Consider the following 15,565-nt stretch of genomic DNA (forward strand, 5'->3'; position numbering starts at 1 on the left):
TTTTTCAATGCAAAAATCACTAAATTATATTTATGGAAATATTTCATTAATTTCAATGAAAATGCAATGAATTAGAGAAAATAATGTATAATACTCGTACAGAAGGCTCATTCTACCACTCGTTCATTCAAAAACTTGCCACTTCGTGGCTCGTTCTTGAATTTTGAACTCGTGGAAGAATATCAATGCCTTCTGCACTTTATTATAAATAACTATTCGCTTGTGGGACACCTGTACAATTTCTTTCATTGTTCAATGACAAAATAACAATTGGTAAGCGCCAACGCAACGTGCCTCTTACCGTCACTGTGTATAAAATTTTCATTGTATACAACTTTTTGAAAACTTTTGTAATAATCTATTCTTTCATAGCATCTCAAAACTGGTCATAACAAAGCCAATACTGTTTGACAATATAATAGTGCCCTCGAACTAACAATAATGAAAAAAATTGGAAAATTCCACGGACGACTTTTTTGATTATAGGGTGAATTATAAATGAAACGAATTTCGTTTTCAACAATGTTTGACTCAACCAGTATCTAATAATAAGTTTTATTGAAAACTAGTCTGAAATTATTACCCTATGGGTAAGCAATATTTGTCGTGGAAAAGTGTTCATTCAAGATGTTTTCCTACGAAAAATGTTGCTTTATTTAAAGAAATGTCATTTTCCAACTTCGACCCTGTGTATTTCGAAAACTCTCGAAGACTTTCTTGTTCAGGAGGTCATATTCTACAACGGTTACAATTTTTCCATTAGGCTGCTGCCTGGTCCTTTCTTTATCTGGAGCCCCTTTTAACAATTGTTGTCGTTGGAGCAGAGTCTGAATAACACTTATCAACCCATTGCTTGTGTTTATCAATAAATGAAACTCGTTTTTATACAACAACAAATGTAGCGTCACTAAACATTCAATATCTCGTTCCAGTCTCAACTCTATGTTCCGAAATTTCAACTGTACCGTGAAAATTTAGGATTTTGTAAACATATCCAATGCAGTTTTTTATGAAAAGGATTCTATTTTACGAAGATAATCAATTTTTTACAGTGCAAACATTCTGGATGTCTTTCTCTCAATTAAATCCGTTTATAATTTCAACCTCGTTTTATTTAACTGACTGAGACTTAACTTAATGAGACTTGAAAAGCCTAATTTAATACTGCAGCAATAAAATTAATGTTACTTTGGATTGAATATTATAAGGACAGTTTGTCGTTGGATACGGCTCTGTTATATAATTACTATTAGTATATTTGAAAGTCGCTAAGGACTGAAAGCTCCATATGAATAACAAAATTTTGAGTTTGTACAGATCAATGGATTTTGAAGGCAAAAATTGCAGAAATAGAAATTTCCCAGAAACTTGACAATACATTATCATGAATTTAAAAACATTCATTGCTAATGATGTTATTCATACAAACACAGTCCTAGATCATGTAGTTTCGAAGTTGGGAATTTTTGAAAGTTTTATTATTTCGAAGCGAATGACCCACTATATTTTATTAATAGTATTTTGAATTGATATCTATTAGAACTTTTTCTTATGGGGATATGTTATGGGTAAAAGTAGAAGTAAAAAACTATAGAATAAAATTTACAGTGATTGCTACAGTATAGGTACATTCAATTTCATTTTCCTTTAACAATGCCACATTTTTAGAACTTCGAAAATTTAGTGGATAATATAAAACAATTTTTTGTTCAATATTTTCATTCATTGTGATGAGACGAACTCAGGAAATGGATCAATGTAAACTAACTGAATGACATATGATCTAATTATGCGAGAGCAAAGAGAACAGTTGTGCCAAAGTAACGAAAAAAAATATTTTGAAAATCTCTCAAGTGGGGCCTCAAACGGCCATTTTGAATGATTAATTTTTGAGATTAAAATATAAAGATTGTATTCTTATGATTTGTTTTCTTTGATTCTAATCATTTTATATAATCAGTAGAATTGAAATAAATTCATCGAATTTTAATTTTTTTTCAAAATCCCTTTTTAAATTTTGCTCAGCAAAATTATTTCACAAATATTTGCATTTCAGGTAATAAACTAATAAGTACTATAATACTACTAGACCATTTTTATCATGTTATTCAAAGAAGAAATATTTCTCAATTTGAGTCATATTTTAAAAAACGAAAACAAAATATAAAACAAACTTTGACTGGCAAAAGAGTATTCTGAAGTATTGAAAAAACTTCGAATTACAACATGAAGAAAGTAAAAACTTTGACCCTTTCATATCAATGGAATGAGCCAATATTTGTAATAGCTTTCTACTCAACGAGTTGTATGTAATATTGGTCTATGCATTTCAAGAATCATGTGTATCTCCACAATTAACACCGAGATTAACACTTATTTTTTTCTTCCAATAATTATGGTCCAGATAACATACAGTCATTCTTCAGGTATTAATTTAGTCGTGACAAATTAGAGCTATATCAAACCCAATTTTGAATCAGTTAATAACCATAATGAGTACAAGAACTTCAATTAACACTTGAATTTTGATGATTTTATATAACTAGATAGATATACATTCGAATTTCCTTTCACACTGTCTACACTATCAGGTCACGATTTAAACTCATCTTATTCAAGAAATATTTTCACGAAAAGTGCGTTTGAGATCTTTGTATCTTGTTGGTCCAAAGGTAGGTAATCAATATCAAGTACATAAGTTCTATAAGTGTATGAAGTGATATGAAGAACATGATAAGATTCTTTTAGCATGACTATTGAAGCCAAACAATTGTTTGTTCTTCAACAAAATTTTCACGTTGAGGTGACTAATGGGAATAGAGATCTTTTGCTCTCGTGGTAAGTGGATGGTGTTCTGAATGAAGTAGTTTAGAACGAACATACCACGTTGAATTTGTTATTACTCGAAGAATTTGCTCTTATGGTAATGAGAATGGTCTTAACAATTGAAGGTCGGATAAAATGAAGGCTGTTTGATACAGAGGATTTGGCCGTTACATCATAGATATCATTAAAGGAAAGGGAGAATTATTATGTCTTTTTAATTGAATTGATTGAGTAGGTATCTTATATTATGAATGGTATAAAATTTTACATTGCTATGGATATACCAACACTTCTCATAATAAAATAATAATATTCTCATAAAAATAATAATATTTTTCGTCTAAAAATATCTGGTAACTCGGGTTTTGGTTGAATTTGTATAATTGTAGAATTAGATTTTCGAAAATATTTCAACAGTACATAGGTCAAAATACTCAATTTTGTTTATCGTTCCTGAACAATATATTGGCAGTTTCTCCATTTTACATAATAGCATACATTATTTACATGCAAATGATTTTTTTAATTCAATAGGTACTTAGTCATCTATTGTATTCAATAAACTTCGTTACATTGTTAATCTGATTTTCAATTTTTCGAGGCATGAATTTTTTTCAATTTTAATTCTTTGGAAATTATTGTTTGCATTTTTTAGTCAATATAATAACCCAAATCTTTGACAAAATTCATGGAAATAAATTTATAATTTTTTCCTAGTAAATTAATTAATGAAAGTTAGTCGAATTAGAATTATTATTTAAAATTTAGAATGTGTGAAATTAAAATAGGAAAATCTGTTCATCTGTTCGCCACATATCAGTTTTTTTTTCGAAAATATGGGAACTACTTATTTTCATGATCTTTGCTACAGAAATCGGTTATTTTAACGCACTTTCCTGCAGGCTAGAAAAGTTATCCATCAATTTTAAAGGCTAAAAATTAAGGAGTAAATATAAACAATCACATTTGGACCAATTGTTTGTAATTTTAGAATTTTGAGCAGTTATTAGTATCAAACGATTGGGTTCAACTCACTGATGAACAATTTTAGGTTTGAATAAATTCTGCCAAGATATAAGAAAAACACGAATGAAGGAATTTTCGTAGACGTAGTACATATTCTTTCAAAAAAGGCAATCAAAATATCATAAATTTGAATGCAGAATATTGTTCTTCCATGATTCAGAGTCGATTTATAGATAAGGATTTTCTGTTGTGGTTCCTGTTGTAGAAATAAATAAATAAATATATTCCTCCTTCATATTAATAAATGCCTAATGTTTTTTTGTAGTTTTGTTGTTTTTTGTTGTTGATGTAACTACCTAATTCATTCGATTTGAATTTTTTTCCATGAATGCAGGAATTTTGTTATATAAATGGAAATAAGAAACCGTAGTTGAGAATATGTACTCATTTAGAATTCTGGAATATTGAGAATAAGAATTTCATTTGGGATTGGAAAAACTTTCCATCGGACGATTGCCAGAGGCTTTCTTAAAAAAATAAAAGCTATTTGCGAAATTTAGTACGTAGGTTTCCGTTACAATGCAACGATCCTTTCAATATATACATCCGGTTCAAGTATAATGAAGAATAACATCGAATTTATGCATCTCAAACATTTATTTTCTCGTAAATATCATAATAGAAATGAAATCTGTAAGAAGTGATGGTATGATTATACCGAATACAAGCTTCGCATCGTAAAGTCCTGCTACATCTAATAGTTTATCGAATCTTCATGAATCATTGCTACAGATCGGGTGAATAAGCACCAAAACTAATAATTATTTATTCATTATAGCTTATTAAGTGGATATTCAAGATAATTTACATTTTCCTGAGTATCTAGACAGAAAGAATTGTTTCAAATTTTCCCGAAATCGGTAGCAGATACAACAAACCTACAAGAAACCAAAAAGTTTAGTGCTAGCATAGTATAAGAAATGTTTCCCGCACGCATATGCAGTTGATTTTACCGCACGCGAATATTGAAGAATAAATTAAATTCTCTATGTTCGGTGTATAGAGACAGGTCAGAATTTAATTCATTCTTTAATATTTGCGGGAAAATCGACTGAAATTTCTTTACCGCAGGCATATGCGTGCGAAAAAGCAATAGCAGGAGTTTTTCCAGCACTGTTTGGGAAAGTGACTCTTTGATTACATCATATTATCACAAAAGGATTAAAAACAGGACCGTATTTCAAAAAAGTTACATAACACATGAATTGTATTCCTTTGAAAAAAGTTGCCATTCAAAGTAAAAATTGAATTCATTAGACTGAACTATGTATTTTTTCATGCCAATAACAATATTTCTCTAAAACGTGTAAAAACATAGGTTTCGAAGTCTAAAGGAAAAAAACTCAATAATCAATTACATTAATCGCTTTGAAGGGCATATGAAGTAAATAAACCTACAAAATTTGAACAAAATCAAACTGCTGATTCCCAAGTTATGGAGATCAGAAATTTAGGCCAATTTGCATAAATCACTCTGTATCTCCGAAACTGACAGTGTTAGGATACAAAACAAGTCACTTTTCTGAAAGGCCTGAATGACCTGCATCCGCCACTAGGCAGAATATCAAAATTCATTAAAAAAATTGTGGAAAGCTTCGGTTATTATTCATTATTTTCTCATCTCACGGAATATCTCAGTTCGTTTAGAAAAAATTCAGTGTAATAAACATAGATAGAGGGAGTATAAGCAATTTTTACATGTCCCCATCATGGTTAGATTACGTTGTCGGATTGTGATATATTTTCAAATCCACAATTTATGTATATCATTATGAATGTATATTATATTGAATGAAATATATTTATTTGATTGATTCCCGATTAAATATGCAAATTTGAATAGTTGGAATCCGATATTTTTGCTAATTGTCGAATTCATAATAAGCAGAATATTTATTATTTTCTGTATCTACCTACTGAAATCTAAGGTTTGGCAACTTTTGCTCTCCTAGTAGTCCTAGTGTCAACGGTACTTTCACGTCGTTTGGCGCGCTCGATAATAACCAGCGTCAAAAATTTTAAAAAATAAAAAATCCTAAAAATTGTCGCCAAACGACAATTGGGGAAAATATCAGATTCCAAATATTCAAATTAGCATATTTAATCGGAATCACTGGAATAAATATTTTTCAATCAATATAATATACATTCATAACGATATAGTAAAATTGTGGATTTGAAAATATATTACAATCCGACAACTTGATCTAACCATGTTGGGGACATGTGAAAAGTATACCTACTCCCCCTATCTATGTTCATTAGTCTACGCTGCTTCACAATTTTTTTTCAAAGGAGCGGAGATCTATCGAGAGATGAGAAAATAAATAACAATAACAGAAAATAAATTACAATAAAAAAAGTAAATAACAATAACAGGAGCTTTCCATAATTTTCCTATGAAAGAGTGTTGACATTCCGTGAGAAAAAATAAATAATAACCGGCGTCTTAAATGAAAAAAAAAAAGCTTTTTCCAATTTAAATAACAATAACAGGAGCTTTCCACAATTTGAATAACAATAACAGGAGCTTTTCACAATTTAAATAATAATAACAGCAGCTCTCCACAATTTTTCTTTGAAAGAGTGTTACCATTCCGTTAGAAATACTAAGTAATAACCGGCGTCTTAAATTGAAAAAAAAAACATCTAAATTCCTAAAAATTAATCAAAGATCTATTCACCAAAGAACAAGAATGCTAGAAGGAGCCTGTAGCAGGGTGTCTGTTTGGAAAACTTGGTGAATCACGAAGTCAAGATCAGTGCTCTGCATTTTTTTTCTGAAGATATTCTGTGAGATGAGAAAATAATGAATAACAACCGGAGCTTTCTACAATAGTTTTTTGAATGAGTATTGACATTCCGTGAGAATTACTAAATAATAACCGGCGTCTTCAAAAAAAAAATCAAAATTCCCAAAAATTAATTCCACTCACCAAAGAACAAGAATGCGAGAAGAACTCTGTAGCAGGGTGTCTGTTTGGAAAACATGGTGAATCACGAAGTCAAGAGGTAACAGGAGAGCGGCCGTTCGGAGGAGAGAGTACCCGAAACTACCGACCCAACATTATAGACAGACGGACGGCCTGTGTTTTGTATGTAGCGAAATGTTCTCGCGGATATTTAGTGAACACCCACAATGTGACAATACAATGTGTCACTATTCACTATTGCAGGTTCGCGCGGTGGCCAGCGCAAGGCAGAATGTCGGTCTGATATAAGCTCCCGACCTGATCTCGAAATAGAATGAAGACCCTTCCGTTGACCGGCCGTGCCAAAGCGGATGACGTCTCTTTAAATATCGACGGATCAATTTGTTCTGTGTTTGGAGTTATCATTTATGTTATGATGGATTTTATCCCCTAGCCTAGACACTAGGCACCACTGACTTTGTGTTGTCGGTGATGCGATTTGTAACGTGCATCGTTTTGATTTGTTATTTAGGTGGATGATTATTGCATTTGATCGATGTTGAGGTTATGTTCTTTTTGAGGAATTACCGGGAATTGGTCTCATTTAGATTTTCTAGGAAATTAAGAAGGTAGTTTCCTAAACTTATGGAGGAACATTTACTATTTATCAATGTGCTTTATTATTTACCTTCTTAACGTAAAATATCTCGATACGTTTTAAAAAAAATTAGGAAAAGATTGACGTGAAGTCGAAGCTTTTTGGCGCCTATTCATTTAATTCGCCAATTGGAAACCACCCAGCTACAGGGTGTAAATTAATAGCTGCGAAAAAATTTAGAGGGCGATTCCTTGTCAACAAATAGGGTGGGTCTTTTATATTAACTTTTATTCTTTGAGCCCCCCCTTGCTTAATTACAATCGCCTAAAGATGGTGCCCGAAAAGTAGTTTTTAATTTGTGAAAAGTTCATAATTGTTTTTTTTGTTACATTTTTTTTATTTGTACCAGTTCTCAATAAAATAGTATATTCTAAAACAAATTGCAGAATGGGCTCCTATTGAATGCGAAATTCGAACGCATGAGTTTTGGAATTGCTTTCTGCAACGAGTATAAGACGATATTTTCTCTATTTCAGTCTAGTTTTGTGGAATATTCAATGAAAAATTCAGATTATATATCCTAGTGACTTTTGTATTTTATCTTGGCAGTTGGTGTGATTGACAGATTACGGAATTCGAATGTGAATCGTACGTTTCGAATTTCGAAATATTCGCAATTACGCATTAAATTCGTGAATTATGTTTGACGAAATCGATTCAACACCAACAGAATTAAGAGAAATTGCGAATTATGTTGAAAGTCATTTCATTAAATCCAAATTATATTATATTGACAATTTTTGACGTTTGTTGAAATTTGATAGGATTGGAGGTCAGTATAGACAACTACAAAACGAAAAATATAACTGAAAACGATGCTGTAATCAGTTCATTACAGCACTGTTTTCAGAACTGTAATGAAGTCATTACGAGACTGAAATAGAGAAATATCTTTTTGATATCCGCCTATTAGATGAATTGAAAATCGAAAATAATTCCAGCCTTCGCAACTCAGGCGTTTTATCTGTTGATAATTTTTTATTCTCAAAAACCGTGAATTTTAGCAAAAAATTACATGAGACCTTATTTGTCAAGAATGGATCAGTCTATCCCAAATTAAATTTTCTTATTGTAAAATATGAATAAAGAAAAATATATCAAGAAATAAGATTGGGAGGTGGCTTTTTCTACCCCTTGGAATCATAGTCGATCAACACCAACAATTTTTTTAATGCCTTCTTGCCCGCATAAAATGTCAGCTTGAATTCATTTTCGTGAATTTCTTGGGTTTTAAGTAACAAATTAGAAAATACTTTTCGGGTGCACTCTTTAGGGGACTGTAACTAAGCAGGGGGGCTCAAAAAAATTTTTTAATGAAAGACCCACCCAATTTTTGGACAAGAAATCACCACCTAAATTTTGGGGCGCCATCTTTAGGGGGCTGTAACTAAGCAAAGGGGGGCTCAAAAAAAAGTGTTTTTATGGAAGACCCACCCACCCCATTTTTTGACAACGAATCACCACCTAAATTTTTCTCCTAATTATTCATATATGTACACCCTGTATACTATATGTATGTATATGCCTAAGGAAACCAACAGAAAAATAGATGAGGAAGTTTCTTGAAGTGATTTCGTTTTATACTTTCACGGAATTTTCAGCACACCGGAAGATGTTTGCAATATTTATATTTATAGTTATGTTCCTTGTGAACTTGGATGAGTAATAAATTACTCAACTATGGCTATGTTTTCTTCAAGGACGCAATTGGCGCATAAATTAGTAAGAGCTCAAAGCTCCCGAATTCTAATCTGTGCTTCCCTCATTGTTTTTTTTTTTTGATCGGTTGTTTTGTCACTGAAATATAAGGTTCCTTTTTGATATTCTGCTTGACTTTCTATGACTCTGATGCTGTCATGCACGAAGCGCGAAATTTTACAAGTTTAGAATTGTACGCATTCGAAAATTCTGTGGATATTGAATATTTTTCTCTGTAACGGTTTCAGAGTATCAATATTGGAAATTTTGACCCAGAATTTCAGAAGGTCTTGTGTTCACCACATGAAACCCATAAAAGGACAAAAATGTTAAGGTATATTAGTGCTGTTGTTAAAATTTCACTGGGTACCTCTACTCTACAGTATATGATTCTGTAAAGAACAAAAATATTCACAGATGTTGGATTTGGAAATATTGAGGATCCTAAATAACTATATTCTATGTTTCATTGTTCGATATGAGCATGTGTCAACCCTTGTCTGATTTATGCCTCTAGCCTTATATTCTATGCAAAAATGTCCAACGAATATTTATTATGCTTTCCATTTCATACCCAACATAGACAGAAAAACATCTGTTGCTTTTACAGTTTCATCTGTCAGGCCTCACAGGTTGATTATTTCAAGAACACAACTTTGAAGTATACCATAGGGTTGTAATAATTAATTTTCAGGAATATGACCTCAAAATCGATTCTGTCCGTCCCTGTTCACGATAAATTTCGAACGGCCTAGAATCATCATATAATTTGCAGGGTAGGATTGGATCTTGAATGCCACGGTTAAGTTCGTTATTTGGCAAAATCTGTACGAAATTGCAATTAGCCCATGACTCCTGACCTCATTTTCTATAATTTGGTTCCTATAATGCTCAATCATAAAATATTTTCTTAAGAAAATCTATCAATAATGTTTTAAGAATATAATTCAGGCCACGAAGATATTTCACAATTGGTAAGATGTAGAATTCGTTGAAATCTATGCATTGTTGAGAGATACGAAAATACAATGCGAAGATATGACAAAGATTATTAGAAAATAGCATAAGACTTGATGTACTCATGTTGTTCAAGATTCTAGAGAACATATTAGTCCAGATGGTCTCATCGAAGTAGTTATCTAAATTTAAATTAAAATCCAAGCTTCTTTTGCGCATTAATAGTATTAATAATAGTAGTTATTAATAGTTATTAATTAATAGTAGTTTTACTCCCTCCTCACTGAATGTCTAGTTGATGTCTGGGAGTCCTTACAATCTTATCAGGTTTTGAATTGGATAAATCTTTGCTTGTTAATTAACAGATATCAAGTTCCAAGAGTTGATCGGGATTCGACCCAATCAAAGAAAAAATTCCTTGTCTCTAATCACTAGATATAGTTTGGATTTGATAAACATATAATAATAGATGTGTATATGGATGAAGAAGTTTTTCAAGAAAATTGTGTATGATAAAAACTTCAATCGTGGTAATAAGAATTGATAAGCTGATGTTAATTATGATTCTGTCGGTATCTAATAGTTTTTTACAATTCAAATATGAATATTTAAATCTTATCTTGTCTACAATTAGTTTTATATTTATGAGAGTCTATTTCACTCCTTACATTTTTAGTGAGAAAGTTCCCATAGTGATGCTCACAGCGATAAAACATACAAGCTGGCAAAATCAACATGTTGGTTTCAGCGATAAAATTTTGGCATTTCTCAAATTCAAGATAACTTAGGAAATAAATATTTATCCAACTGTAGATCGCATCATGAACGTATTTGTCGATTTTTCATTCATTCGAAAAATGTGCCACCAAGAAGAATATACTTTCGGAAATACTTCCTCGAATGAAACTGACAAAACTTTTACCTACGTCTGTGTGTAACTCCAAAAAACTTGCAGAATATAAGAAGATTACTCTTTTGATGTGAGGAAAAAAACAGAGAATATTATAAAGACTTCAGTATGAGACCTTTATAGAACACCACTAGACAGATGATTCAAGATTCAATTTAATATTTCCAAAAAGTGTATAATCTTCTGGAGAACTTTCATATTTCCGTTATTTGAATATAGATTCTACTGAATTATCAGATGTGACATTTGAAATTATTTCAATTTTTCTGTAGAGATTCCATATTGAATCTAATCTATAATGAAATATTACCTATATTGAAGATTCTGTCAGGATAGAATTTCGAAGTATTGTTTTATAAACAAAAATAATTTATCAATCGAAACAAGCGATATCAAAAATGGAAATTTGAGTATACCAACCAACCTTCTAGCTTTGAGAACATATCTTGTAGTTGTGAACATACAAAATTCCAAATTGTGTAACAATTAGGAGCATCTGTTACAAAGTCACCTTCCAATAATATATTGCCAAAATAATCGATGTATACCATTGAGAATTATATTATTTTGTTATGGGTTTCGAAGAATCTAACCACTGTTTTCCATAATTTAGGAATAAAGTGGGAGGTTGATATTGTTCGAATCTATAACAATATGTAGATAAATTTTGTTTAATCGATATTTTTGACAGCGTGGTTCTACAATGTCATTGAAGAATATTATCTACCTGTTTCATGTGGTTCTATCTCAAGATAACTAACAACACTATGGTTTTATCGTTTCCAATTTTAAGGTAAAATATCTGACATGTCATAAATATCAATGTGAAAAATTTTGGATGAATATCCAGCAGCGGGATTCGAACACTGGCACATTCATTCGGAAATAATCCGGCTAGAATATAGATAAATTATTTTTTCTTGAATTTGTTTCCAAGATAGGATGATCAATATAATATTGCAACCATTTCTGAGTAAGATGATAAGCTCCTCCCTGAAATTTTGCAGTCTACATTCTGGGATAATTTTTTTGGGGTAATTTACTCTCGATATTCTATTATAACTTTTTATAGTTATGACTATGCGATCAATATAAAATTTTACTGGAGGCCTTGAATTGTTATTTTACATCTAATTGCCAATATTCATTTCCATTGATCCCTCAGTTTCGAAATTAATAGGAATACAAAATTGAATTTTTTCTATCCAGAAGATTTCAAGTTCCTAGCTCTTTCCGTTCGGTAGTTATCGTGTTTACGGCCGGACAGAACTGCATTCAAAGACTGATTCATCAGTGAGTAGAACCTTATAGTTTCAGACCCTTCCCGGCTGAAAATTATAGAAATTGTGATAATTGATAGGTAAGATATTTATTCATTTTTTGAAATCAGGTTTGAATGAAACGAGAGATCTTATTTTTGCTTTTGAAAGTAAAGCTGTTCAACTGAATTTTCATATGAATAACTAAGTTTTTCAAAGATCTATATTAATATTCAGCGGAAAGGAGATGAGTTCTTGAACATTAAAGCACGTATTTTTGTTTTAAACTGACCAAAATGATGTTGCTAACGAATCTTTCAACATGAGATTATTACGAAAGCTGAGGAATATATGTTTAACAGCTTTTAAAGATTTAGTTATGTGGCTGAAGAAAGAATGTTTTCAGCACGATTCAGACAAGATAAATCTTGGAAAAGATCTTCCCTGATATTTCAAGTGCATTATCAGTTTACCCAGGATTCTATCTTACTTCATCTAATAGTATCTTATCGGAAGAAAGGTGTATTAGAATGATTGGCAGAGAATGTAGGTGCAGAGAGAGAAATTGTAACTATTCCTCATTATAATTGAATTCCACCTATCTGAGTGAAACTAAGACACCTTCACTTCTTAGAAATTTCGGTCGTATAATTCAATAATTTTCTAATCGAAACAACTTATTTTTTTTGAAAAACCGCAAACGCTCCGTGTAATTCAATTTGGAAAATATACGGGGTGAGTCTTTGAGGCGAATTAGGTTCTAATGTTCCAAATTACATAGGTATACAGGAGGTTCAGAACATTCCACACAATTGATTAAAAAAGTTGACTGGAATTTGGAAAAAAATTTTATTGAATCTTATAAAATTATAATTATTCTATGGTGTATTTTTCTCCATGTAAATTTTAACAAATTCAATTACTGCAACTCTAGAGGTAGTCCGGTCATATTTTCTATGCTTATAATTTTATTAAATCAGACATTTGGGTCGATGCTTCCACGAGCCTTGAAAAGAATCATACACGATTCGAAACGTTGGCAATATATGACTTAATAAAAAATTGACAACTTTTTAATCAGTTTATAGACATGGACGCTACTAATCAACAATTCTATACAAGGTTTATGTGGGTTGTTTTAAAATATCTGTACGATCGATCTAGGCATTTTAGTAGGTGCATTTTGAATTACGAACTTTTTTGAATTGTGTCGTGACTGGATATATTTATCAAATTCATCATTGTAGCGAAAAAAATTCTTGTGCATTATTATTTGAATTTAATCTGAAATTGAAATTGTTAGGGTATCTATGGTTTTTATTTCCTCATATCTAATACAATTTATCATAATATAAATGGATATTGAAAAAAAAACCATTATTTCAACCTTTGTCAGCTCTGCAATCAAATCATTTTACCTATTCGGCTATTGCATGAAATGTAATTATGATGTACATATACAGAAGGATTCATAAAAAAAATGTATGAGTTTGAAGGCTGAATTTTTGCATTGAAAAATATTGTACTATTCTGATTGATAATTTTGTGTAGTCGATTCTTGGAGAAATAATTCAATTTCTTCATTAATTTATTGCCCTTTGATTGATTTTATTGATGGGTAAAAAGAAAACTGTGAAATATTCAAGGTGTTATACAATTTTTTTCTTGGCCAATTTCCAAGGTTCTTTTGGAAATGATAAATCTATGGAATTCCAGAGATATGCTTGATTTAGAAATAATAAACCCTTAAAACGAATAAAAGAAAAAAATTCGACTTAACGAAGCAAATACATTAAAAAAGATAAATGGTTTTCCAATTAGGAGACTCATTAAAAAAAAAAACTTAAGCACTTTTGAGTCTTTTTCTATTCTCAATGGTATATGGAATGAAATAAACATCCATTGATTTCTCTGAATGTTCATTTCATTCCATATGCCATTGAGAATAGAAAAAAAAACCAAAAGTGCTTTAGGTTTGCGAACTGTGACTGAAAAATTTTGACCATTTTTGTAGTGAATTTAATCAATTTTCATTTTGAGTAATGGCGTAGTTATTATTTGTCAAATGACAACAGATAACAGCTTCAAAAGAAACAGCTGTTCACATAGAGAGTTATTCAAAAAGAAACCTATTACTGGAAAACCCTGTATTTATTCGGACGTTACATTGCACACCCTGTATAGTGCATTCATTTACTAATTCACTGAATTTCTTGGAAAAACTCTTCCAATAGTTGAAAGTCGATAAAATTCGATGTTCATTGACTTTTAGTGGTCTCATCAAGGTATATTTTTACGAGTAAATTTCCATTATTCATGACTCGATGTGAATTACTTTATATTATCCATAAATAAATGGATGGGCACATTTTTGAAGACTCAGGAACACTCAATAAGATTGGAAATACTTTGGATGAATTTTTTATATCAAAATTTCATTTTATTTTTGATCTTTTTTATGAATTATCGATCGAAAAACTCCCTCATTATATTTTTAAATGTTAAGGTTATCATTTTATGACTATTTATGTTGGTACGTGAATGAAGTAGGTATTGTAATTCTTCTAGGATTTTAGATAATGATCATATTAAGAATAAACCATCAAGTTGGTTCATTGAAATTTCGAATGTTCCTAACATATCGACTTTGAAGATTGATCAATGATTTGCTTTCGTACGACCTTGATCTCTGGTTCTCTGCTTGATTCTTCCTGCACGAAAGGAAGAATTTGCTTTGAGTTATTGTATCATAACTCATCATTATCTGAAGAATTTATGCCATGATTTTTATAGTATTTTTTGCCGTTGGTCGGACCTGTTTTATGAGAATTTTTTCACGAATAGGTACTTTATGAGGACTAGTTGGCATGTAGTTTTCTTATGCAGAAAAAAAGGAGATCTAGTTTTTCGAGTAGAAAAAATTTTATCTGAAATATTAATTTTATTTCAGTGATGAAAAATTGCCCTGTCAATAAACGACAAGTATTGTAAATAGGTTTTGGGAAATCATTAATTAATTTTATTTAGAACATCTAACCTAGAAAAAAATAAGGATATTTTTCATAGTACACGATGAAATAATAAATTTGAAATCAGTCTGTAGTTCTTCAAGTATCTCATACCTATATGGTCAAATGAAGTGATAACATTATTCAGGAATTGAACGAAATTACCATTTTGTTATTATTCTGCCCTCATTCCTTGGAGTCATAAGATACTCTATTCACTAAACGCTTCTGTTATTATATTTATTGCATTGTCCCTCAAATTCACGAGTCGTTAAATCCAATGAGAATTTTTATTTTGAAACTAGCGTAAT

The 15,565-nt window shown here is 30.9% G+C and overlaps 1 protein-coding gene across 2 annotated transcripts in view; it reads right to left on the reverse strand.

Moving 5' to 3' along the window:
* LOC123676302 (putative carbonic anhydrase 3) overlaps positions 1-7,101 on the reverse strand; it is a 33,875-nt gene extending 26,774 nt beyond the window's left edge. The window contains exons 1-2 of one of the 2 annotated variants that reach the window (XM_045612118.1): positions 6,841-7,101; positions 6,537-6,588 (exon numbers count right to left, since the gene is read on the reverse strand). In XM_045612118.1, coding sequence (XP_045468074.1) covers positions 6,537-6,588; positions 6,841-6,843 — 55 coding nt within the window. In that variant the 5' untranslated portion in view covers positions 6,844-7,101. Of the gene's footprint in view, positions 1-6,536; positions 6,589-6,788 lie in introns of both variants that reach the window. The other variant, XM_045612117.1, reaches the window with a different exon arrangement.
* Positions 7,102-15,565: the final 8,464 nt, after the last annotated feature.

This window comes from Harmonia axyridis, chromosome 3 (genome assembly GCF_914767665.1).
Source record: "Harmonia axyridis chromosome 3, icHarAxyr1.1, whole genome shotgun sequence".
In the NCBI taxonomy this organism is placed as follows: domain Eukaryota; kingdom Metazoa; phylum Arthropoda; class Insecta; order Coleoptera; family Coccinellidae; genus Harmonia; species Harmonia axyridis.